Source organism: Brassica napus, chromosome C7 (genome assembly GCF_020379485.1).
Source record: "Brassica napus cultivar Da-Ae chromosome C7, Da-Ae, whole genome shotgun sequence".
Taxonomy (NCBI): Eukaryota; Viridiplantae; Streptophyta; class Magnoliopsida; order Brassicales; family Brassicaceae; genus Brassica; species Brassica napus.
This window is the reverse complement of record NC_063450.1, coordinates 53,321,399-53,342,581: the sequence shown is the minus strand read 5'-3', so window position 1 is coordinate 53,342,581 and position 21,183 is coordinate 53,321,399. Positions and strand designations below refer to the sequence as shown.

General features: G+C 36.4%; 5 protein-coding genes across 5 annotated transcripts; 1 reads left to right on the top strand and 4 right to left on the bottom strand.

Annotated features, from left to right (window-relative positions):
• The first annotated feature begins 1,182 nt into the window (after positions 1-1,182).
• On the top strand, positions 1,183-2,621 carry LOC111207518 (EKC/KEOPS complex subunit TPRKB-like). The gene is made up of 6 exons (XM_022705649.2): positions 1,183-1,384; positions 1,467-1,533; positions 1,628-1,750; positions 2,001-2,084; positions 2,186-2,272; positions 2,376-2,621. Exons 1-6 carry the CDS (start codon positions 1,314-1,316, stop codon positions 2,460-2,462), a joined length of 519 nt encoding a protein of 172 aa, XP_022561370.1. The 5' UTR covers positions 1,183-1,313; the 3' UTR covers positions 2,463-2,621.
• A 64-nt stretch (positions 2,622-2,685) lies between these two features.
• LOC111207517 (ethylene-responsive transcription factor ERF109-like) lies at positions 2,686-3,701 on the bottom strand. The gene has a single exon (XM_022705648.2). It carries the CDS (start codon positions 3,585-3,587, stop codon positions 2,772-2,774), a length of 816 nt encoding a protein of 271 aa, XP_022561369.1. The 5' UTR covers positions 3,588-3,701; the 3' UTR covers positions 2,686-2,771.
• Positions 3,702-7,026: 3,325 nt separating this feature from the next.
• On the bottom strand, positions 7,027-9,348 carry LOC106393857 (sucrose transport protein SUC1-like). The gene is made up of 3 exons (XM_048763357.1): positions 7,978-9,348; positions 7,818-7,884; positions 7,027-7,336 (listed from the first exon to the last, which is right to left on the bottom strand). Exons 1-3 carry the CDS (start codon positions 8,101-8,103, stop codon positions 7,044-7,046), a joined length of 486 nt encoding a protein of 161 aa, XP_048619314.1. The 5' UTR covers positions 8,104-9,348; the 3' UTR covers positions 7,027-7,043.
• Positions 9,349-11,149: 1,801 nt separating this feature from the next.
• On the bottom strand, positions 11,150-16,290 carry LOC111214412 (B3 domain-containing protein At4g34400-like). The gene is made up of 6 exons (XM_048763356.1): positions 15,405-16,290; positions 14,507-14,870; positions 14,330-14,434; positions 14,062-14,229; positions 13,881-13,975; positions 11,150-13,798 (listed from the first exon to the last, which is right to left on the bottom strand). The coding sequence occupies exons 1-6, from the start codon at positions 15,471-15,473 to the stop codon at positions 13,541-13,543; spliced, it is 1,059 nt and encodes a 352-aa protein (XP_048619313.1). The 5' UTR covers positions 15,474-16,290; the 3' UTR covers positions 11,150-13,540.
• A 222-nt stretch (positions 16,291-16,512) lies between these two features.
• Positions 16,513-20,550, bottom strand: LOC111207513 (extra-large guanine nucleotide-binding protein 2). The gene is made up of 7 exons (XM_022705644.2): positions 19,167-20,550; positions 18,930-19,067; positions 18,747-18,851; positions 18,447-18,608; positions 18,003-18,371; positions 17,756-17,919; positions 16,513-17,261 (listed from the first exon to the last, which is right to left on the bottom strand). Exons 1-7 carry the CDS (start codon positions 20,145-20,147, stop codon positions 16,679-16,681), a joined length of 2,502 nt encoding a protein of 833 aa, XP_022561365.1. The 5' UTR covers positions 20,148-20,550; the 3' UTR covers positions 16,513-16,678.
• Between the last annotated feature and the right edge of the window lie 633 nt (positions 20,551-21,183).

Below are 21,183 nucleotides of genomic sequence, written 5' to 3'. Positions count from 1 at the left end.
TTAATTTTATGCAAAATTTATTTTTCTATTGGTTGAAATATGGTTTGGTGTATAGGTAATAATATTTTTTTGTGAATGAAAAAAAGTTTGCCATCTACATGACGTTTACTATAATATGGTGAAAACCATCCGATGTATCATAATGTGTCAATAATTACACAAAGTTTATGTTAATACATGCCACATATACGATGTAACAATTAATATGGTGCCAACATCACAACAAGGTGTAATTGATTTTAAGATAAGTTAATGGGGTTATTCTATAATTAAAAAATCTAAGTCCGAAATAAGAAATGAAAACCCGACCAAACCGACCCAACTCCGTAAAACCTACCCGACATAACTCTTCTTCCCCAAATCGATTTCATTACGAACCCTAAATCGATTTTCAGAAAGAAAGACAGAGAGAAAGAGATATGGAATTGGGTGGAAGATCGAACTATAAGCTAAAGAGCAAGGCAACTGAAGGTAATGTGCTTTGTTACTGTGGGTTTCCGGCCAACAGTTTATCTTCACCGAGATTGTGTCACTGTTAGCAAAACAATTACATAAGAACATGGTGAAAGACAGCGACTGATTCTCCAAGTAAACAAACAAGGGTTTACGGTTTATTACCTTTCTTCCATTAGCTCTTTCGGATTCGATTTCACCAAACTTGGATTCGGATTCGATTTCATCAAAGTTGGATTCAGATTCCGATTTCACCAACCGTCTTACAAACCTAGAAATCGACGGTCTTTCTCTGTCTCTCAAGTCTCTCTCAATCTCTCTCTCTTTTCGAAACCGCACAAAAAAAAAAAATTTTGGAACCCTAAAACTAATGAAATCACGATTTGGGGAAGAAGAGTCATGTCGGGTCGGGTCTAAGGGATGGATCGGGTCGGATATTGTTAATTGGGTTTAACTTTATAATATTACAGATTGACCCTAACAACTAAGGTTAAAATCAATTAGACCGAATTACTACGATGTTGTTAACATATTTAATTATATGTCGTATATGTGGCATGTATTAACATAAACTTCGTGTAGTTATTGACACATTATGATACATCGGATGGTTTCCAACATATTATAATAAACGTCGTGTAGCTAGCAAAATTTTTTTTTATATAGGAAATGAGCAAAATTAATTGTTTTCTTAATTCGTGTGCTGAAAAAAACGCTTATAATAAATTATAACGTAACAGAGGGAGTATTTTTTTTGCCTAAATAAATAATTGATTCGCCGTGGTCTGTTTGTCTCTCGAGTTCCGGCGGTGTAGAACCCTAATTTTCACCCTCCTTTTCGCTGCCGCCGACTTAGAGTGATGAAGGTGTTCCATCTCGACGGTGAAAACACTCTCTCTGTTTCTCTCTTCACCGATGTCACCAACTCCAAGTACTCTCTCTCTCTCTCTCGATTTTCTCATCCTTGTTTTAGCTTCAATTTATCAGCTATTGAGCTGTTGATTGTGATCAAGGGAGCTTTTGAGTTCGATACTAGATGGAAGTCTGAAGCTTGAGGTCTCCTTTCTCAACGCCTTACTCGTAAGTTCTTATCTTTCCTTCCTCAGTTTTCACATTCAAGAACGACTTTAGATTTCTTGATCTTATTAATAATGAATTAATTGTGTTTTATCAGATACCAGATGTATTCCCTCTCTTGGCTGCTGCTCAGAAAGCACTCGTCTCCAAATCACGCGATTCGTTATCAACACGAACTCTTCACTCCGAGCTCGTTTACAACTACTCTGGATCTAAACATGTAAGCAAACAAACTTTGTTTGTGCTTCTTAAACTGTTCTTGTCTAGCTCTGAGTTCTGACATGGTGGGTGTAATTCAGTTGTTCGAACCGTAGCTATTAGTCTGCGTAACTAAGATTATTGATTATAGCTGTTGTGAGTTTGTTTGGAGAACAATTAGTTGAGGGTTGAGAGAATGAGAGTATCTTCCTAATCAAGTTTCATTACAGAACTTGCCTAATGATGTTGTTCATTTCTTCCTCCATCTTAAGATTACAGAATCGTTGAAACGATGTGGGATCTCTGAAACTACTACTTACATTCTAGCTGCCCGGTTCAATGCTTCTCCCTTTGAGGTCAATCATCATCTCTGACTTTCCCTGATGTTAAGCTCTTTTAGATTCTGTATTTTTGTTTGTTTCTGTCAACTATGACATTAATTTGAGATCAAAACCAGATGGAGGAGGTGGCGAAATTGATCAACGGGAAGGAGATTGACTTAGAGGAGTTAAAGACGCAAGCTAATGAAGCCCATATTTTAAAGGTTAACGTTTCGTTAACAACAGTTATAATAAGCCCTTTTCGTTTTTTGTATCCTTATGTTATAAAAAGTAATAATAATAATCTGTGACATTGATTCTTTTCAGCATTACAAGATAACTAGCCAAGAACTTGTGATTTCCTCTCTCGGTGATGCCATTGTTTGCCGGATCGCTGCACGCGACGCTTTGTAAAACAAGTGATGTTTGTTTATTTCTTTTGTCACCAAATATGTTTTCTCTGTTATAACTAAATCCGACACTTCGTTTTGTTATTCTTTGCGTCGTTCTTACATCAGACCAACGATCTTTATTCAATGTCGTATAATTTTATCAGACCAAGAATATTGCTCACTTTGAACAAGCCAAGCCACCATCACTCTCCTGTTGCATTTTTTAACTATAAAACACGCAACAATTTGATCTGAAAAGAATCAATTCTTTTTGTTTTAATGAACGAGTAACTACACCTTTGTAACTACAATTTAATCTTTTATTTATTCATCACTGGAACATATCAGCAATAGTGTTCCCTGAATCAGAAGAATCACCATTCCCAAAATCCATCACCATCTTCAAATACTCCTCCATATCACAATCTCCTCCTTCTCCTCCACGCCATTGCTCTGCTTCCACAGAATCCGCTGCGCTTACGCTTACGCTCGCGCTTGCATTCGTTCTTGTATCCTCAGCTGGAACAGAGGAAGAAGTAGTAGCTGAAGTGTAATCCACAAAGGGGAAGTTGAGCTTAGCCCGCGGCCCACGGAACCCAATAGCTGCTCTATCATAGGCCCTCGCCGCGTCCTCAGCTGTTTCGAAAGTGCCTAGCCAAACACGTGTCGCTCTCTTGGGATCTCTGATCTCAGCTGCGAATTTCCCCCAAGGCCTCTGCCTCACTCCTCTGTACCCATTCTTCTTGTTCTTCCTCCTCCTTATCTTCCCCGTCGCCGCCGCCGCCGTCGCCGCCACCGTGCTCTCTCTTCCACTACTCTTACTAGTATCCCCTTCTTCTACCTCTACTTGTTGTTTATTTTCGATTCTCTGATTTGGCGCGAAAAAGTAGTTACAGCCTAAACAACCATCGATCCTGCACACTTGGCACGTGTCGGGATGCATTCCCGCGCTTATCATTGTGCTATTGCTTGAGAATCCCTGATACGGCGTCGTATCGTTTCCCCCTGAGATGACGTGTTGCAAGGCGGAGACTATAACCGAGAGCTCTTGCTCTGGTGACAACTGCTCCTTCTGTTGATACCTGTTCCGGGTCGAGTCTGAAGCTGGAGCTCCGACGAATTCGGGTCTGTTGTTAGGATAATGCATTGTCGAGTGATTTTGATCTTGGAGTTTCGTCAACTGTGCTGTGTGTGAGTGTTGAAGCACCTGAAGATGATTTGTTTTTGTTTTCTGTTGGGTCTGAGAAAACTGAATTGGAAAGAATGCTCTTATTTATACGGTTCCGTGTTTTCAAAATTTTGTGGCTTGTTCAGCTGCCAACTGGCACGCTCTTCAGACACGGGGTCGTTTAGTGATTTGTTTTTGTTTTTTTTTTTTTTTTTTGCAAACACGTGCTTCTCTTTTCTCGAATATTTTGTTATCGACAATGTTATTTTATTTTAGTTTTTTTTTTGGGGGGTGGGGTGGGGTTGGGTTTATACCATATGACAATATAAAGTTTTGGATTATCATCAACATAGACGCTTTTTAAGAAGTGAACTGCGCTTTTGTGTATTTGTTAATTAATTATTGACATAGCGTTATGTTCGTTTTCACACCGTCGACATTTAAATTTAAACAGGTTTAAATGGGATAAGTATCTTAGGTACGTAAATGATTGGCTTAGAATAACTCACGTGCAATTATTTAACTTATTATTTCTGCTACTTGGCAATTATCTACATTGTCTACACATTTTTCCCTTGTAGGAATCAATTTGTCTTTCTAAATGACTAGATCCATCGTCTCAAAACTCAATACCACATCTATCTACCTTTTGTCTTTTTATACTTTGAGTTCTAGTACGACGAATCAATCCAACAACATTTTTTAAAGGTTATGCTAATAGACATGTGTAACATTACAATAACATTGTGGTCGACATGAACAATGGTAAGTTTGAGGCTCTTGAACAAATTAGAAAAAAGTAAACCTGTTAACTTTAGTATAGCACACATAAAAACAGTGTACTGCTGAGCTTTTGAACTTCTTTCATATATAACCTTGATGATTCAACGTTATTTATCAATTTGCAGTATCAAACTTACAAAAAAAAACACTAACGGAAGTGAGATGAGATCTAAATTATTACACATAAGAACATGAGTTAGTACTAACTGATTTTGAATAAAAAGTATCAAACTTAACATAGTATTGTAGACTTGTAGTCATGTTTGATCCAGGTATAATATTGCCAATTCTAAAATGTAATTAGATTCGAGATATATTATAGGAGTCATCATCTAAGAACATGTTGATAATTCTATATAATAAGATGTAATCTAAAATTATGCATAAAATAAATTCATCTATTTATCATCAACTGAATATGAGTTAAATATCTATAAAATCTAACGTTGTGTCTTTTCTATATATAGGCTTTGCAACATTAACAAATTGAACTGTTTTAAAGATTTACACATCCCCACCACCCTTTGGCATGTGCATTCATTGTCTCACTTCAATTCATTATATAGTACACTATTCCCGTTTCAATTTCCAATTAGAATAGTTGATTTATTGTACTAGTCAGTTATGTACTTCCTCCGTTTCTATTTAGTTGTCTTTTTATAGTAAAATTTTCGCTTCAAAATAAGTGTCGTTTTATGATTTCAATGAAAAATTTATTGTTTTTATATTTTAATCTATTTTTCTATTAGTTGAAATGCGGTGGTAATAATTATTTTATTTAGTAAATATACAAAATTAAGTGTTTTATTATTTTGTGTGTCCAAGTCTAAAATGACAGTTAAAATGAAATCGAAGGAGTATATAAAATGGTAAGAATTTTATTAACATATAAATAAGAAAAATCATATTGCAAACAATTATTTTTGAGAGTTTTAGGAAAGACCGGACTGAAAACATTTATGTTTAGGTTTACGGTTCTAACTATAATAATTAGCATATTTTTTGCCCCGGATAATAGTTTATCATTAGTAATTTATCACATGTACACTAAATCAACCTTTTACACAATAAGGCCCTATGAAATTCAACTAGCATGAGACATAACGACCTTTCTTTGGATAATTTCTTCCTTTGTTTTCTGTAAAAAAAAAGATGAAAAGAAATGAAGGGAAAATGAGCTAACTTGTTTAAGTTTGTGAATGAAAGCGAAGGTTTGACTGCTTCTGGGGTCAAATGTTTCAATGATTTGAAATGTATATCATGATGCTGAGCTGGCATGTTGATTCAGTAAGCTCTTACGTCACTCTATCACAGTGTTGACCCACCAGTCCACCACACCACGTCTTCCCTTTCTAGACTCTCTTCACGCTGACCTTTGATTATTCTTTCTATCTTTTGGTCTTTGACTTTGTCTCGCATAGTCGTAGGCTCGTAGCCAGTTATAAACAAGTACATCACATAATTGACTCTACTGAATATCATAGAGGCAAAAGAGTAGTTCTGGGTTCTTATAAAGGAATATGAACAAAATATTACTGTCAATTTTTTAAAAATATCACCGACTATTAATATACCTTTAGTGCAAAACATACAATACCAGCACGTATTTTTTTTTTAGCACGTATTTTCTTGATATACTAGAATTTAGGCTTTTGGTGTTTAACGTTTTCTATAAACTTTAGTATAGCTAATTGTAACTGTGCAAATATTTTACTCTAGCACTTAACGTGCTGACGGTTGATGCATCATTATTTACTTTTGTAATCTATAAAGCTTTTTTTTTTTTTGACAAAGGGCTTTTATCTATAGAACATATTTGCAATGAATAAACATATTTTTTGTTAATGTATAAACCATATATGCTAATAAATAAAACATTTTATGCAACGTATAGAACATTTTTTTGCTAATTGTATGTGATAGACTTCGGACGGCAGCATGCTGCGATACAAGTTGAGGTAAAAAAACGAGAAGTAAAGGCCTTACCAAAGGCAGAGAGGCACGTTCTGCACGTGCAAAACTGATTATAACACGTTTTTTTTTTGCGCTGACTAACGTTTTCCTTCATGATCTCGCCGCGTCATTACTTTTTCACTTTAGCTTCTCTTTTTTTTTCTCCTTACACTAACCAGTTATAGATTCTGTGGATTAGTACTAAACATTGATACTTAGTTGATTATTGATAAATGTCAAAGCTTCTACTTTTTTCTAATGTTTATTTCCATTGCCTATGACATAATTCATCAACCCTAATTCACTATTTATAAATAAATGTCTAAGCAACTTGAACCGTCCATTTCATATATAAAGGAAGTTTATGTAGATCGAGTGCATGTAATATAAAGGAATGTATCAACTTGTTTGGGTCCAGAAAAATAAGCTCGATATAATCAAACAAATAATTATTTGTTAGAGTAACCAGTAGTAATATTTATATGGTTACTGGCTAAGTTTGATTATTTTTGGGGCTTCGAAAATCATAATACCCTTTGCAACCTTTTCTTCACGTTTTAAATATTGTCAATTTGTCACAAAATTAATTATCAGGATTGATTTCTTATTCTAGAGTTATTTTCTGTAGTTTTCCGTTTACCATAGTCGGACACAAGTTACTAACGATCAAACAAACAAACAGTAAGAAAAATATATATTTTAAATTGATAATCGGTAACAAGAACAATAAACTAGGTGAAGGGTGAAAATACATACAACCTTTTTTTTCGACAACCGAAGGTTATTAGACTTTAACTTTATGCATTCTTTTTTTTTGTTATTTGATGATGGCGGTGAAGGTAAAACGGTTAACGCTAATACTCCACTGGTCGCCGCTGCGATTGCTCCCACAATAAATGCTGGTAGGTTTCCACCGCCAAATAAGGCGTCGAAAGGTCCTCCTCCCAGTGATACTATCATTTGTGGTATCACAATCGCCACATTTAAAATTCCTAAAGAAAATCATGTAAACAAAATTATTATTTAGTTATTTATGTTAGAAATGAAACCGTTTTTTCAACGTTTATGCTACTAAATGAAATTAATGAATGTTTAAAAGATACTGAACTAATAATAAAGATGTCAATTTAGTATCACTAAGTTAATAAATCCCACGAAATTCAATGATATTGATAAATCTAAACTTTTAGTTGTTATATCTACACAATGTTTAGAAAAAAGTTACATGTGTTCAGAAAAAAAAAGTAACATTAGAAAATTTGACTCCCTTATTTTTCTTGGCAAAAAAAAGGAAAAACTAATTTCAATCAGATATGAATAAAGTTGGAAACAAATCTCTCAATTAATGTATTCAATTCAAACGTTTGAACATACCTAATGGTAACTAACTGGCCATACATATTGGCAGACAATTGGATTTCTAAATTAATGGGAATTTTTAAATATATATTATAAATTAAGGTTAAAATTTACCTTGGCCGGCGCCGGAGCTGCTTGAAATTGTGGAGGAGGCTAGTGCAAACGGAATACTGAAAGTAATCTGTAAAAAATAAAAGATGTGGTTAATATTATATTTAGACAAAATATTAAAATGTAATAAAACACAATAAAAGACAAAAGCTGAAATACTTACAGCTAATGGGATACCAAGAACAGCAAAGAGACTCAACGCTCCAGCTCTAATACCAGGTGACGGTTCGGCATAAGGACCGGCGGTTTTCCGGTAATCCGCCGCCAACTTTGTAACAAGAACCGTCATAATTAACCAAACCAATGGCGAGTATAAAATTCACAATCCCCCAAAGCCGTTTAGCACCACCCACTTTCCGACCAATCCACTCAACACCAAGTGACATGAAACCAACAACAATAGAGTTAAACATAAGTCCCAACGCACCAGAGTGTACTCCTTGGTTGTACAGTTTCTTCATCCTATCGTCTCCTTCTGAACTTCCACCGTACACCTCACGACCCATCCAATCAGTGTCGAGAAAAAGAAACGGGAACCATGCGATCCAGTTAAGGGCCGTGACGATCAAAAGCATCCACATGGGACGTTCCATTACGTTCCAAAGGAACACTACAAGAAAACACAAGTTTTACGAGGGCAGTTTTCCTCGTGATTTCGTCGTAAAATCAGTGTTACGAGTAATTAGCGAGGAAACCCGTTTCGTCGTTATACGTTTGTCGTAACGCATATATCCTCGCTAATTCGTCGTAACATAGCGAGGAAATAATTTCGCCGTAAAAGCGAAGAAGAATATTTGGTCGTAAAGACCACGTAAAGCTTCCACGTAAGGACGTCGCTAAATTTCCTCGTAAATACCTCGAAAGCCGTTCCTCGTAAAACCCACGTAAATAACTTGAAAGTAAATACTCGTAAAGTAAACGTAAATACCTTGATAGCTTTCCTCGTAAAGACCACGGAAATTTCCACGTCATTTCCTTGTAAACCTTTCCTCGTAAAAACCTCGTTAAGCTTCGACGTAAAGAAGTCACAAAATTAGCTACGAATTTACTTCGTTTCGTTATTTTACAGAAATATAAAAAAATATAATTAAAAAATAATTTAAATAATTTAAATTATTAATAAAATTAAAATTCTAAAAAAATCAAAACCAAAATATTTTATATATAAATAAGTTTTGAATTCATAATACAAGAACCGAAATTAAAAAGAACTAAGGGTCGTTAATCGCCGGTAGAATTCATCACTCCTCGCCGTTACATCCGCCTTGGCATGTGTGTCGGATGTTGACTCGCCTGGAATAGGATTTCGTTGTCGCATGGTCCTCAACAAGGTCTCCCATTCCGGATTTTTGGCCGCTACAACGTCCAAGAAGCCCTCGAGTCCACCCATACGAGATCACGTCGAGCTCAACTCGTGACGTAGCTCAGCAGACTCTCTACGCAACTCATCGGACTACCTACGCAGCTGAGAGACTTCATCATCCCGTCGCTGACCATAAGACGATGTCACTCTCGGAACATTGTTGACGGAACCAATCCCCAACGTCCGTCCCTTTTTTTTAGGGACAACCTTAAAAAGAAAAAATAAATTTTGTTAGTAAAAATTTAAAGTTAAATTAAATGAATAATAAAAAAAATTAAAATTTTAGAAAATATACTCTCTGAGTGTACTGAGTCTCGGGGACAGTCTCCTGACCCGAAGAACCGGGCGCTGAAGAAGACGACGGGTCTAAACGACTACCCGGCTCACCAAACATCTCTCTGTAATGGGCAGTAAGTCTACCTTTTCGAACCTGAGAAAAAAAATTAATTTTTTAAATTTTCGTCAACAGTATATTTTCCAACATTATCCACCTAATCAACACTAAATAACATAAGATCCTTAAACCTATCTAAATTCCCTATACTAACCACCTAATCTACCTAAACTAACCAAATTAGAGAGGAATTAGAGAGGCTTACCATTGCAACGAAACATGGAGGAAGTGGAGAGGAAGTAGAGAGGAAAGAAAGAGTGAGCGCTCGGGGGTATATATAAGATTACATACCGTCGCAAATTCCTCGTAATTTTACGACGAATTACAGAGGCCCGTGTTTTTTTTTTACGACGAAACAGCGAGAGATTGCAAAGGCCCGCGTTTTATCGTACGAGGAAGTTACGAGGAATTACAAAGGCCCGTGTTTTTTAGGTACGAGGACATTACGACGATTTCGCTTACGTGGAATTACCGAGGAAAGCTTCCCTATAAATATACCCGTAACTCTCCTTCTCAACCCACACACAAACTCCCAAATCACACCCTATCTCAAATCACACTCCTCAGGAAAATCCTATTCAAATTATAAATATTTGAAAAAAAAGGAAAAGAAGAAGATATTAGAATTCATGTGGGCGAGACTTACCATTATAATTGTTGGAAGTCTTGCTACATGTGAATCTGGTATCTTTCTCCTTTTTCTGTTTTTTTTTCTAGTTTTTACACTGCGAGGTATTTACGACGATTTCGTCATACGTGGTATTTACGACGATTTCATCCTACGTGGTATTTACGACGATTTCGTCCTACGTGGTATTTACGACGATTTCGTCCTACGTGGTATTTACGACGATTTTCTCCTACGTGGTATTTACGACGATTTCAGCCTACGTGGATTTAACGGGGGTCGCTTTTTTTATTTTTTATTTCATCGTTATATTTCATCGCTTTCTTACGAGTCTTTTACGAGGCCCGCGTCGTAAGTTCGACGTCGCTTTACGAGGAATTAACGAGTGTTATGTTTAAATCCCTAAAATCCGAAACCCCAAACCCCATATTCTTTATTTTCTACTTCATATATTTCAAACCTCATCTTTATTTCCATTCTAAATCACAATTCCCACATTCCCAAATTAGAAATATTTGAAAAAAATAGAGGAGAAGAAGATATTGGAACTCATGTGGGCGAGACTTACGTACGTAAGTCTCGCCACATGTGATTCCATAATCTTTCTTCTTTTCTTTTTTTTTCTAGTTTTTATACTATGAGGAATTAGCGAGTCCCGCTTTTCACCAAAATGTTTTTCAAATTAGAAATATTTGAAAAAAAAGGAGGAGAAGAAGATATTGGAACTCATGTGGGTGAGACTAACGTAAGTCTAGCCACATGTGATTCCAGTATCTTTCTTCTCTTCTTTTTTTCTAGTTTTTATAATTTCGTCATAATTTCCTCGTTGGCTTACGACTCGTTTACGACGATTTTGTCTTACGTGGAATTAGCGTGCCCCGCTTTCTTTATTTTTTTAATTTCGTCGTAATTTCCTCGTGTCTTTACGACTCCTTTACGACGATTTTGGCTTACGTGGAATTAGCATGGCCCGCGTTCTTTATTTTACATTTCGTCGTAAGTTCCATGCTATTTTACAAGGAATTAACGAGTATTACGTTTAAATCCCTAAAATCTGAAACCCCAAACCTCAAACCCCATCTTCTTTATCTTCTACTTCATATATTCCAAACCCCAAACCCATCTACCCTTGAACCTCAATCTATTCTTTCACCTCAATCAATTCTTTCCATTCCAAACCATAAGTCCTTATTCATAATTAAAACAAACTCTCACATTACCTTATTCATAAAACAAACTCCCACATTATCTTATTCATAAAACAAACTACACAAAATCAAATACATCAATCGGATACATCAACATTCTCGTCATCACTAGAAACATCATCATTTTCATTAAACTCGTCTTCAACAGCTTTGTCTGTGGCATCGTCGGTAAGATCTTCGTACTCGTGATTATGCGGATCAATGAGAAGGATGTCATCAATTTCTTGTTCAGGTTTCTCGACTTCATTTATCTGTTCTTTTTTCAGTGGTGGTTTTTCTCCACTGATGATTCGTCCTCGAGGTGTAACTTTGATCACGGCTAACCAATTTATACCCGAATCTCTCATCCGAGGGTATGGAAGGAAGCTAACTTGATGGTGGATTCAAAATTACCTCGTTAAGTACACGTAAACTAATTTTAAAGAACTCACAAAGTTTACGTCGTATTTACGAGGAAATAGTGTTTCCTCGTAAAAACCACGTCAATTTACATCATCTTTACGACGAAACTTTTTTGTCGTAACGTTACGAGGAAATAACGATGCTTTTATTTTTCCACGTAATTTCTTCGCAAAATCGACGTATTTTTACGAGGATTATTTTTCCTCGTTAATTTTCCTCGTTAAACTTGTGTTTTCTTGTAGTGGAAGGATCATCACTCACAGTCTTCTCCTCGTCCGGGTTCACCGGCGGGGGAGACCATTGCTTGTCTTTAACGTACCAAAGAGACGTGACGGTGACGATGAGGAGGAGTATTATAGACAAGAGGAAGCAGCTTTTGAGATTAGCACAATAGGTATCGCAAGCGTTTATCATCGCGAACGGGAACATTATGTGTAGGTTCGTATAAGAACCAGCCGCGTATCCCAAAACGTTTCCAACCGCCATAAAGAAAGAGTAAAACGCGTTTGCGGCTCGCGTTCTTTTAGCGTCTACTGCGGCTAAGTCGGCCAAGAAAGCACGACAAGGTCCTTGGAGAGTGTCCCTGGCCACGTCGAGGATACATAACCCGAGAGCGAAGATCGCTATGGCTCGTATCTTTTCTCTCTGTTTTTTTTTTTGGAACTGAAGATTGTGTTTTTGTTATGTTGGAGACGAGAGCATGGTGTCGTATTTATAGTGAAATGGGAAGGAGTGAAATTTTTTAATTATTTGATTTCTTACTGGACAAGTAAGAAATTAATTAGCATCAAGTGGATCAGATGTAGTTCAATTTCTTTGACACTTTTTTTTTTCTTTTTAAAATTAGAAAGTTCGGAAATTTAATAATCTCAGATTCTCAATACATTTTACCCAACTACTTTTTTAATGATAGTCATTGGTACAATGAAATTAAAACAATACAATTAAGTTCGACTTAGGCCTAGTTCGACTACAAATAATTAAGAGAGAAATTATTGTCAACTAAAAACCATCAAATAATCTTTTGCGATTATTATTTTTGTTTAGTATTTAAAAAACGGAAAATTACCATTAAATAATTTTTTTGTGTTATTATCTTATTATATTTATATTATTAATTATGATAGATTTTAACACATGTCATCTTTTTAAATTTTTAATTGTCATGTGTCATCGTCATGTTAATTAGTAACTTTGAATAACCAAGCTTTATATAATAAGATTGGTAGTTAATTAATTTTGAATGACAAATCGAAAACGGTTAAAACTATTATGCCTAAGAGAAATTTACATAAAATTGTACGCACAAAATCTCAAATAAATCAATTCATAAATTATAAAATTTTAAACAAAATTTCTTATTCGATATAATACAATTTTATAACATATAATATCTAACAAAACTAATATACTAATTCATATCCAACTTAGTTTATAACTCAAAAATCCGTGTTTTTCGAAGCGCAGGTCAAAATCTAGGATAACTCAAAACTAAGTCAAGATTATATCTAGAAGTTCAGGAAATATTATAAAAACTGAAAACGATGGAAAAAATAGTCTACGAGTTCAAAGTTGCATACGTTACTAGCAAAAAACAAAAACAAAAATATAAAAATTTCTGCTACAACACTCAAACATAACATCATAACTGCACTAATAGACAACATAAAATTAAAAGACAAGCTCATGTAATCGAACTGCAAGTTCTCCTCCTAGTACTACTCACTCTGTTTACAAATCCTTTTCACAAACGATATGGATTCTAACGGCGTAAACAAAACCCTCTTTGCGCTTAAGCTCACACAATATGCCATCTCCTTTCTTCAACTTGTTCCTCTTGCATATGCGGTTCCATTTTTTGATACAAACGCGATTATCCTTCCATTTTGTTGTCTTCGCTTGTAGCTTCCCGTCCTTGTGATAGTCAGTGTAGTAAACCAACTTCTTGAACTTTAAGTCATAGTCTTTCACTAGTTGTGCACTAACCAACTGCAGTCACAAAGCAAAAAAAAAAACGTCAATATAATTAAGCAAATTCAATTTTAAAAGTTTTATATATTGCGATTCTTACCAGCTCATATGGCCTATTCTTCACGTTTGTCTCAAAGAACACATTCTTTGGATCAACCAAATATTTCTCTGGGTCTTTGATCTTCTTGATCGTTACTGAAACATTTGTATATAAGCATCACATTAACTAATGACCAATACTAGAGTAAAAAGTAATTAAATTAAGCTTAACTAGAGTTAACCTCTCTCCCTCTTCTTTTTTGGCTGTGCCACATTATTAGAACTCTCACTAAATGCATTCAACTGATCAGAAGCTTCAGTATCATCACTTTCACTGTCATCATTCGCTTCAGTATAATCACTGTCACTGTCTTCATTAGAAGACCCCACAACTTTCTCTTTCTTCTTTCCTGGAAAAAAAATCCCAACAAACAAGAGTGGCTTGTGTTTGTCCATTTCAAGCAAATCACATACAACAACCAAAGTACTAATTAATGAAAAGAGTTAAACCTTTGTTTCGGCTTCCCGTGGTTGTTTTAGCCACAGTGGACTCAGAACATGTCTCAGCCTCAGCCTCTTCAGACTCATCCTCAACTTCTACCACTTGCGACTTCCCTGAAAAAATTAATCACAAAATAAGAAAACAGCTTTGTGTGTATAAAGCAGAACAATGTGTTAAAACTTGACCTTTGTTCTTGCTGATTGTATTGGCCACCTCGGATTTGGAACTAGTGTCTGAGTCTGTGCTGCTTAAAGACACAACACTGTCTTCTTTGACCTCTTCAACTTCAATGACTGCTCTCATCTCCTTACATCCACCAAGGCCGTAGATGCTGACCTCGAAAACGTTGGCTCCGTTATAAACAAAGGTCAGAAAGTCTCCGTCCGTAAGAGAGTTGTCCGTAACAAATTTGTTCCATCCTTTTCCAAAATGCACCTCATCTCTCTTCCTCTTCATCTCAACTTTCCAAAAACACCCACCAGTTCCTTGGAGAATGGCTGTTTTGGGTAAAGTTCTTGGCAGTTCATCGTTGTAGGAAATGGGAATCATCTGGAGAACACAAAAAATGTTTAGCAAAAAAAAAAAGGGTTAACTTAATGAGATAAACAAAAACACACACACACACACACACACACACACACACACACACACACAGATATAGACTTCCTAAACCAATTTAGAAGTAAACCCTCTCTTTGTAACAGAGGGTATCCACAAACAGAAGTTTTTTGAACCTTTAATTAGGCAGATAAAATCATATATATATGGGCCTAAATATGGTAAGCAGAGTTACGAGCTTCAACAGTAAGACATGGTAGCCAAGGAACAAATCTGCGTAAAACTATCATATTCAAGCAAATCAACTCTCTGGTACCAAAGTCCATGAACAAAAACTGATTTATATGTACACATAACATCTTTTACTTTCTCCAAAAGTAAAAGTGAAACAACTTTTTACTACTCAAAACAGAGGAAATCAAAGAGTAAGAAACAGAAAGCTTCAAAGGAAGATCAATATTCCAAGGTAGTTGCAGTCAAAGAAACCAAAACTATAGTAAAGCTAAGAGAGATCAAACATGTTACCATGAAATCTGAGCTGTGATGGGAGATGAAAACTTTAAAGAAACGTGGAGGAGTATCGTCTTCAGCCATTGTTGGAGGATGCTAGTACCGTGTGAGTGAGAGAAGACAGATTGAGAGAGAGAGAGAGAGAGAGAGAACAGTTTGATACCAAAACAGTTTTCAAAAGAGACCCATAAGTCTTGATATATTACGGTCAAAGAAAGTACTTGTGTGTGTATCTCTTTTCATCAGTTGATAACGTTACAATCAAACTGTACTTCCATCTCTTTCCTTTTTCTTTTGCTTAACCAGATAAGTTAGTTTAGTTAGGGACTTATTTGGTTTCACTTTCTTATGCATGTAGGTGAGATTTGTGTCGTGTCTTGTCTTAGTTTGGTCAAAGAAATAAACTTTCCAAATTTGTTTTCGTTCGTACAGATACAACCAAGGTTACCCAACATACTACTATCCTACTTTTATCTCTTCTCTCTGTTATTTTTTCAATTTAAAATCAACTTTTTGCAGCTGCATGCCTAAGATGTATGCAAGTGCTTTTAGTATATTTATATCGATTCTTTCCCATATATTGATGAACCATGTCAGAAGACTTGCCACATTTTAAGAATGTTTCAGCTTCTAATTATATAATATCTTCTTTTTTTTTGAGCAACAATTATATAATATCTTTATTGATTTTTTTTAGATATTTTTTTTTTGATACAAGATTTTCATCTTCTAATAAAGGCAATCACTGATGCCATTCTCCAAAACTATATATCTTTTAACCTTGAACTTGTAATGATGATGATGGTTCATACGGGAGCTACGTGGGAGAAAAGGCCAACCTCAAGCCTCAAAAGCCTAATAGATTTGCTAATGAAACATTAAGTGACTCCTCCATTAGCTAATACATTATATATTATGTTCTTATCTCAAAATATTGATCAGCAAGTTGGAGACATGATTGAATATGTGTGTAAAATGCCTTTCACATTGATGTTTAAAGACCGAATCTTCAAAAGCTCTGTTTACATGCTCTGTTTTTTTTGTTCTTAAAACAAAACAGTTACAGCCATTGTAAAAATGATTTTTTTATTTGCACTAATTTGACATTCATTCAAAAAAAGACTAAATCCTTAACTATAATCACTTTATTCCTCCTCTCAGACAAATCAAATCACATGTATGTTTCTTCTCCTACTCGTGAAGATTAACTATTGCGCGCACACACACATCATACAAACATATTACATACAAGAATTAATAAAGAAATTTTTTAAAATTTTTTGGAAGAATCAAGAGGATAAGCTGGCCTCAAAGCTAGTAGTGGAGGTCTCTTGAAAAATGGATCCTTCTTCAACATGCCACTTGAGAATCTCTCTCGCATACCTCAATGCATTGTCCACAGAATCACTCTCCAAACTCACTTGAGAAACAAACAGCTTAGGCTTAAAGCTCCTTCTACGCATCGAAAGCGAGTCATACAGCCTCTTGAACTGAAACCCTATGTAGTGGAAAGCACGCTGAGCCATCGGAGGGTTGTGTCTACTCGTCTGGTTTTGGCTGATCAACGGGTTGAAGTCTTCGAACCACTCACAGTTTCTTAGAGGAACCTCCTCGATTTTGTCTTCTAAGAGATCAAATTTGGTTAGAAGCAGGAGGAACCTTTTGTTAGCTAGGCTCGGGTGAGTCACCATGCTCTCAAAGAGCTGCTTGTTTGCAATCATCTTGTTCACAAGAACCCCGTCAACATCTTCTATGTACTCTCCGTAATCTGTTAGTGAGACACAGAATATCACCAAGTCAGCGTCTTCAAACATTTCCAGCCATTTCCAGTTTTCTCCAAGGCTTCTGTGATTTAACCGGATGAGTTGGTACCTAAAACAGAGGGATAGAGAGTAAGTACCAACGGTTTCTCGTATGCTGGGATTTTGAACCGAACCGAACCCGCCAAACCGAAGTTTTCGGTTAGTTTGGGTAGGAATTTGGTTTGATTCGGTAGCTTTTTTAAAAAAAAAAATCGGTTTTCGGTTCGGAAATCTGTTACTTTGATTTTCTTTAAAAAAAATAGCCAAACCATACCGAAAACTAGAACCGAACTTACCAAATTTCTAACTGAACTAACCAAATTTCAAACCAAACTAACCGAAATTAACCAAACTCATCTGAAATTTTAACAGAATGAAACATGAAACCAAATATACTGAAATCAAAAACTTCGGTAGGATTTTCAAAAACCGAACTAACCGAATACCAAACTGAAATTTATTTTAGGTTAATTCGGTAAGATTTGTGTTGAACTGAACTACCCGAACTATCCGAACCAGCAGGCCTAGTCAAAACTCAACGCAAGGAAAAAGAATAGAACTAACTTCATCTTTGGATCGTGGTGATAATCATCCTCAAGAGAGCCTTCTTGAGTGGTTAATGGGAACGAGAAGTCCACACAAGAAAGTCCTTCCGTAGACGACAGTCCTTCAGCTTTCAATATATCCATATCAGAAGGATCGTATTCTGATCTCGAGATCTCAAGAATCTGTTCAGTAGAAACAAGGTTAGTCCTCTTAACAAGTTTAGGTTGCAGAACAAAGAAAGCATTTGAAATGCAAAAAATCTTACTCGTCCAAGAAAATAAACAGCGTTTCTAGGAAGTGTATGGCGAAGTCTCTTGTATGTAGCTTGAATGGATGGTACTCTCCATAGATCTGCAACGGTTTGTGCATTCTCACGGCTTGATGCTGGAAAGATCTTGAGGTTTCCTTCTTCCTTTTCTTTCAGAAGCCAATCTGAAAAATGCTTAAGCCTCGGACTCATTGAGCTAACTGTTTCAGAACTGGTCTCGCCTTCCGTATCAGCCTGGTTAGTGTTCATCTCTTCTTCGTGTGCCTCAAGGACCGTAGCGAGATAAGCGTAGAGGTTTGTTTGGATTATGAACTTGATTCTCTCACGCTCGTCTTTAGTGAATGGGACTTCATAGAGACACCTTGCCTGAAATCAAAAGAAGTCAATACCAAGATTCTCTACCAGATATGTGAAAACACATTTTGAGTATGAATAGCTCGCCTGTTTGTAAATGGTAGTGGCGCCACATTTCTCGTTACCAATAAGAAGAAGCCTGTTAAGCATTTTCGGGTTATATATGGTGGGTTCATCACTTGGTTCTACTGCAGATGAAGTTTGAGGAAACGGTAGAGAGAGCACAGCACAAGCAAGCCTACCTCTTTTCTGAGAAAAACATCCATAGTTGTATACAGATTATGTTATGAAGAAAGCAAAAAAACTTAAGAGAACAAAACGAATTTTACAATCCCTTAGACCCGTATTTATATTAACCTCAAAGCCCATGTGCTCTACAAATCATACCTTACTCCAGATGTTCCCCATGATACGGTTCTGACCTTCTTCTTGGTAAGTTCCATCTGCGTCGACCCAAAAATGAGGCTTTCCTTCACATTGCACCCCCACCATCTACATCAAAGCAAAGAGGCACTCAGTAACAAATGATGAATTAGAAGGAGAACAATAACACTAGCTCTTAAGGTATACCTTTAGCATCATGAGCTCTGTCTTGGTTATTTCCCGGCTATTAATAAAAATCTCAGTGTCACCATTGCTTGCTTTCTCCATGATGGCACCTCCAATGTTCATGTTATGACTTATTATCTGACAAGGCTTCTCTCCTACCTGTAATAGATACATAGAAACCTCTGATTCAGCTGAGTATTCAAACATATAAACCCTGAGGATGAATACAAATGAATACATATATACAAGAAGGTCTACCTTTCCCCAATAGCCAGCAAGCTTATCATACCAATAGTCTCCAGGTTTAAGCTTCTTAGGTGGATTTGGACAAGTCTGCAACCTGTCAAGCTCTTCCTCACTCAAAGGCCTTCCATTGACAGAGATAAGCCGCGCATACAACTGATTCGCCTTGCAGGTAACCTCATCATGCATAGCTTTCTGAAGCTCTGAATCAGTGAGCACCCGCTTCAGCATTCTCGAACACTTTCCGAGACTCTTTCTATTGGACTCAGAGACTCTGTGACCAATGCAAGTCACACACTTTCTTCCTTCAGGCATAGCACCCATGGCTCTCCTCACACAATTTGAACAGTACTTGGCGTCGCAGACAATGCAGACTTCTTTCTCAGTGAACCTGTTCCCCATCAGGCATCGGTAACACGACCCTCTCTTGCCTTTCCTCTCAGCTCTAGGTATTGCAGCTACACTCTCCTCATCGGTCATGTAAGAGCTTTCATCACATTCACTAACGAATCTCACACGGTTTGCATTCACTTCACTGGTACAATCATCTATTGTATCCTCTCTTACTTCTCCAGATGATGATGGGGACGGTGATAACTGTAAATCAACTGTACTTTTATCGTCTTCTGCTACATCCAACCTCTCTGATGATGATGATGATGAGCCAGAAACCACATGATGCGGTCTCAAAACCACACTAGGACTAGCTTCAGAATCAACCAAACCGTTCTTCTTCTTGGTGACTCTATTAGCACTAACGAGTGGCTGGACCACAGGGTAAGAGAGACCACTAGACAAGTTAGAGGAAGAAACGGGATGAGCTGTAGGAATCTCATCGACTTCGAGAGGGTTAGCTCGTGGCACATTAGCAATACTAGGGCCTGTGTACTCGTCGGCGAATGAGATATCAGTCTGGAAACTATAACTAAACTCATCGTCATCATCATTAGGGATTGGTAATGGTAAAGGTGAAAACTTGCTTAGAATAGTAGCCATCTTCTTTCCAAAATTAGCACAAGAAACCCCTAATTCCTAAACTTTCCTAAACCGGAAACTATTGAATTCACAGAGAGATTAAGATGAAAGATGCGAATCGCGTGAGGAAGAAGAACCCATCTCCGGAGAGATATCGAATTGGTTACATAAAAGCTCCTTTTAGCTAAAGGAAATGGACAAAGTTTGAATTTTTATGCAAAGAGGATGAGATTTTCCGGGAAAGTGGCGACGGGAGAAAAGGGAGTTGCAGGAGTGAACAAAAAGAAGAAAGACAGATGGTTGGATCGTCTTCTCTCTCTCTCAGTAGTAGTAGACGACAAAAGATGAAGACTTTTCTCTTTGTATTTCTTTTCTCTGCACCCAAAGAAAATGGATATTGAATGTTATTTTTCCGGGAAAATTCTCGTCGTCAACGCGGGTTGGGAGTTGAAAGGGTCAAAGAGAGGGCAAGTTTCGTTAAACCGTATTCATTTCTAATAACCATCTCGAATAACCGGAATTACGCGGTTCTTAGGAAACCGGATCTTTATACATGTGAATGATTCGGCTGTGGAATTGTTTTCGGTTTACTGATTGATTGATTGATTGATTGATTACGAAATTATTAGTTTCATAATTTCATTATTGTGAATTATGTTTGTTTTCCATTAATTGTTGTAGTTTGAATTTTTAACCATGATATAAACTTTATGCGATTAGTAATGTGTATGTATCAAATGATTAAGTCTAAATGGTAATTGCATTAATAAAGTTCCAACGACTTTCGGTGGATATAATTTGGTGGTGATAGCTGCCTAGCTGGCTACATGCTAATTTAAAAATATTCAGATTTGTTAAAAAGGTTTAGTGAAAAAAAAAATTGATGTTTAAATTTTAACATGTTAGCGAGACATTATCTTTACAAGAACCCACTTTGCACAACAAAACTTCAAACGGGTTACAATTTCATTCCTGACAAACAATCCTTTTGGTTCAGTTATCACGAACACACATGCATATACCAAATGATGCCATGAACTTATTTTGCTTTGTGTCT

What these genes read in the sequence shown, in the direction of transcription:
- LOC111207518 (XM_022705649.2), top strand. Translation starts at nt 1,314, where the DNA reads ATGAAGGTGTTCCATCTCGACGGTGAAAACACTCTCTCTGTTTCTCTC. An exon ending in ACCGATGTCACCAACTCCAA is followed by an intron (nt 1,385 to 1,466) that starts GTACTCTCTCTC and finishes ATTGTGATCAAG; the next exon opens with GGAGCTTTTGAGTTCGATAC. An exon ending in ATGAAGCCCATATTTTAAAG is followed by an intron (nt 2,273 to 2,375) that starts GTTAACGTTTCG and finishes GATTCTTTTCAG; the next exon opens with CATTACAAGATAACTAGCCA.
- LOC111207517 (XM_022705648.2), bottom strand. Translation starts at nt 3,587, where the DNA reads ATGCATTATCCTAACAACAGACCCGAATTCGTCGGAGCTCCAGCTTCA.
- LOC106393857 (XM_048763357.1), bottom strand. Translation starts at nt 8,103, where the DNA reads ATGACGGTTCTTGTTACAAAGTTGGCGGCGGATTACCGGAAAACCGCC. An exon ending in TTCTTGGTATCCCATTAGCT is followed by an intron (nt 7,885 to 7,977) that starts GTAAGTATTTCA and finishes TATTTTTTACAG; the next exon opens with ATTACTTTCAGTATTCCGTT. An exon ending in CAGCTCCGGCGCCGGCCAAG is followed by an intron (nt 7,337 to 7,817) that starts GTAAATTTTAAC and finishes GATTTTCTTTAG; the next exon opens with GAATTTTAAATGTGGCGATT.
- LOC111214412 (XM_048763356.1), bottom strand. Translation starts at nt 15,473, where the DNA reads ATGGCTGAAGACGATACTCCTCCACGTTTCTTTAAAGTTTTCATCTCC. An exon ending in AAAAAAGAAGAGGGAGAGAG is followed by an intron (nt 13,976 to 14,061) that starts GTTAACTCTAGT and finishes CAAATGTTTCAG; the next exon opens with TAACGATCAAGAAGATCAAA. An exon ending in AGAATAGGCCATATGAGCTG is followed by an intron (nt 13,799 to 13,880) that starts GTAAGAATCGCA and finishes TTGTGACTGCAG; the next exon opens with TTGGTTAGTGCACAACTAGT.
- LOC111207513 (XM_022705644.2), bottom strand. Translation starts at nt 20,147, where the DNA reads ATGGCTACTATTCTAAGCAAGTTTTCACCTTTACCATTACCAATCCCT. An exon ending in CCACTACCATTTACAAACAG is followed by an intron (nt 18,372 to 18,446) that starts GCGAGCTATTCA and finishes TTTTGATTTCAG; the next exon opens with GCAAGGTGTCTCTATGAAGT. An exon ending in CACCACGATCCAAAGATGAA is followed by an intron (nt 17,262 to 17,755) that starts GTTAGTTCTATT and finishes CCTCTGTTTTAG; the next exon opens with GTACCAACTCATCCGGTTAA.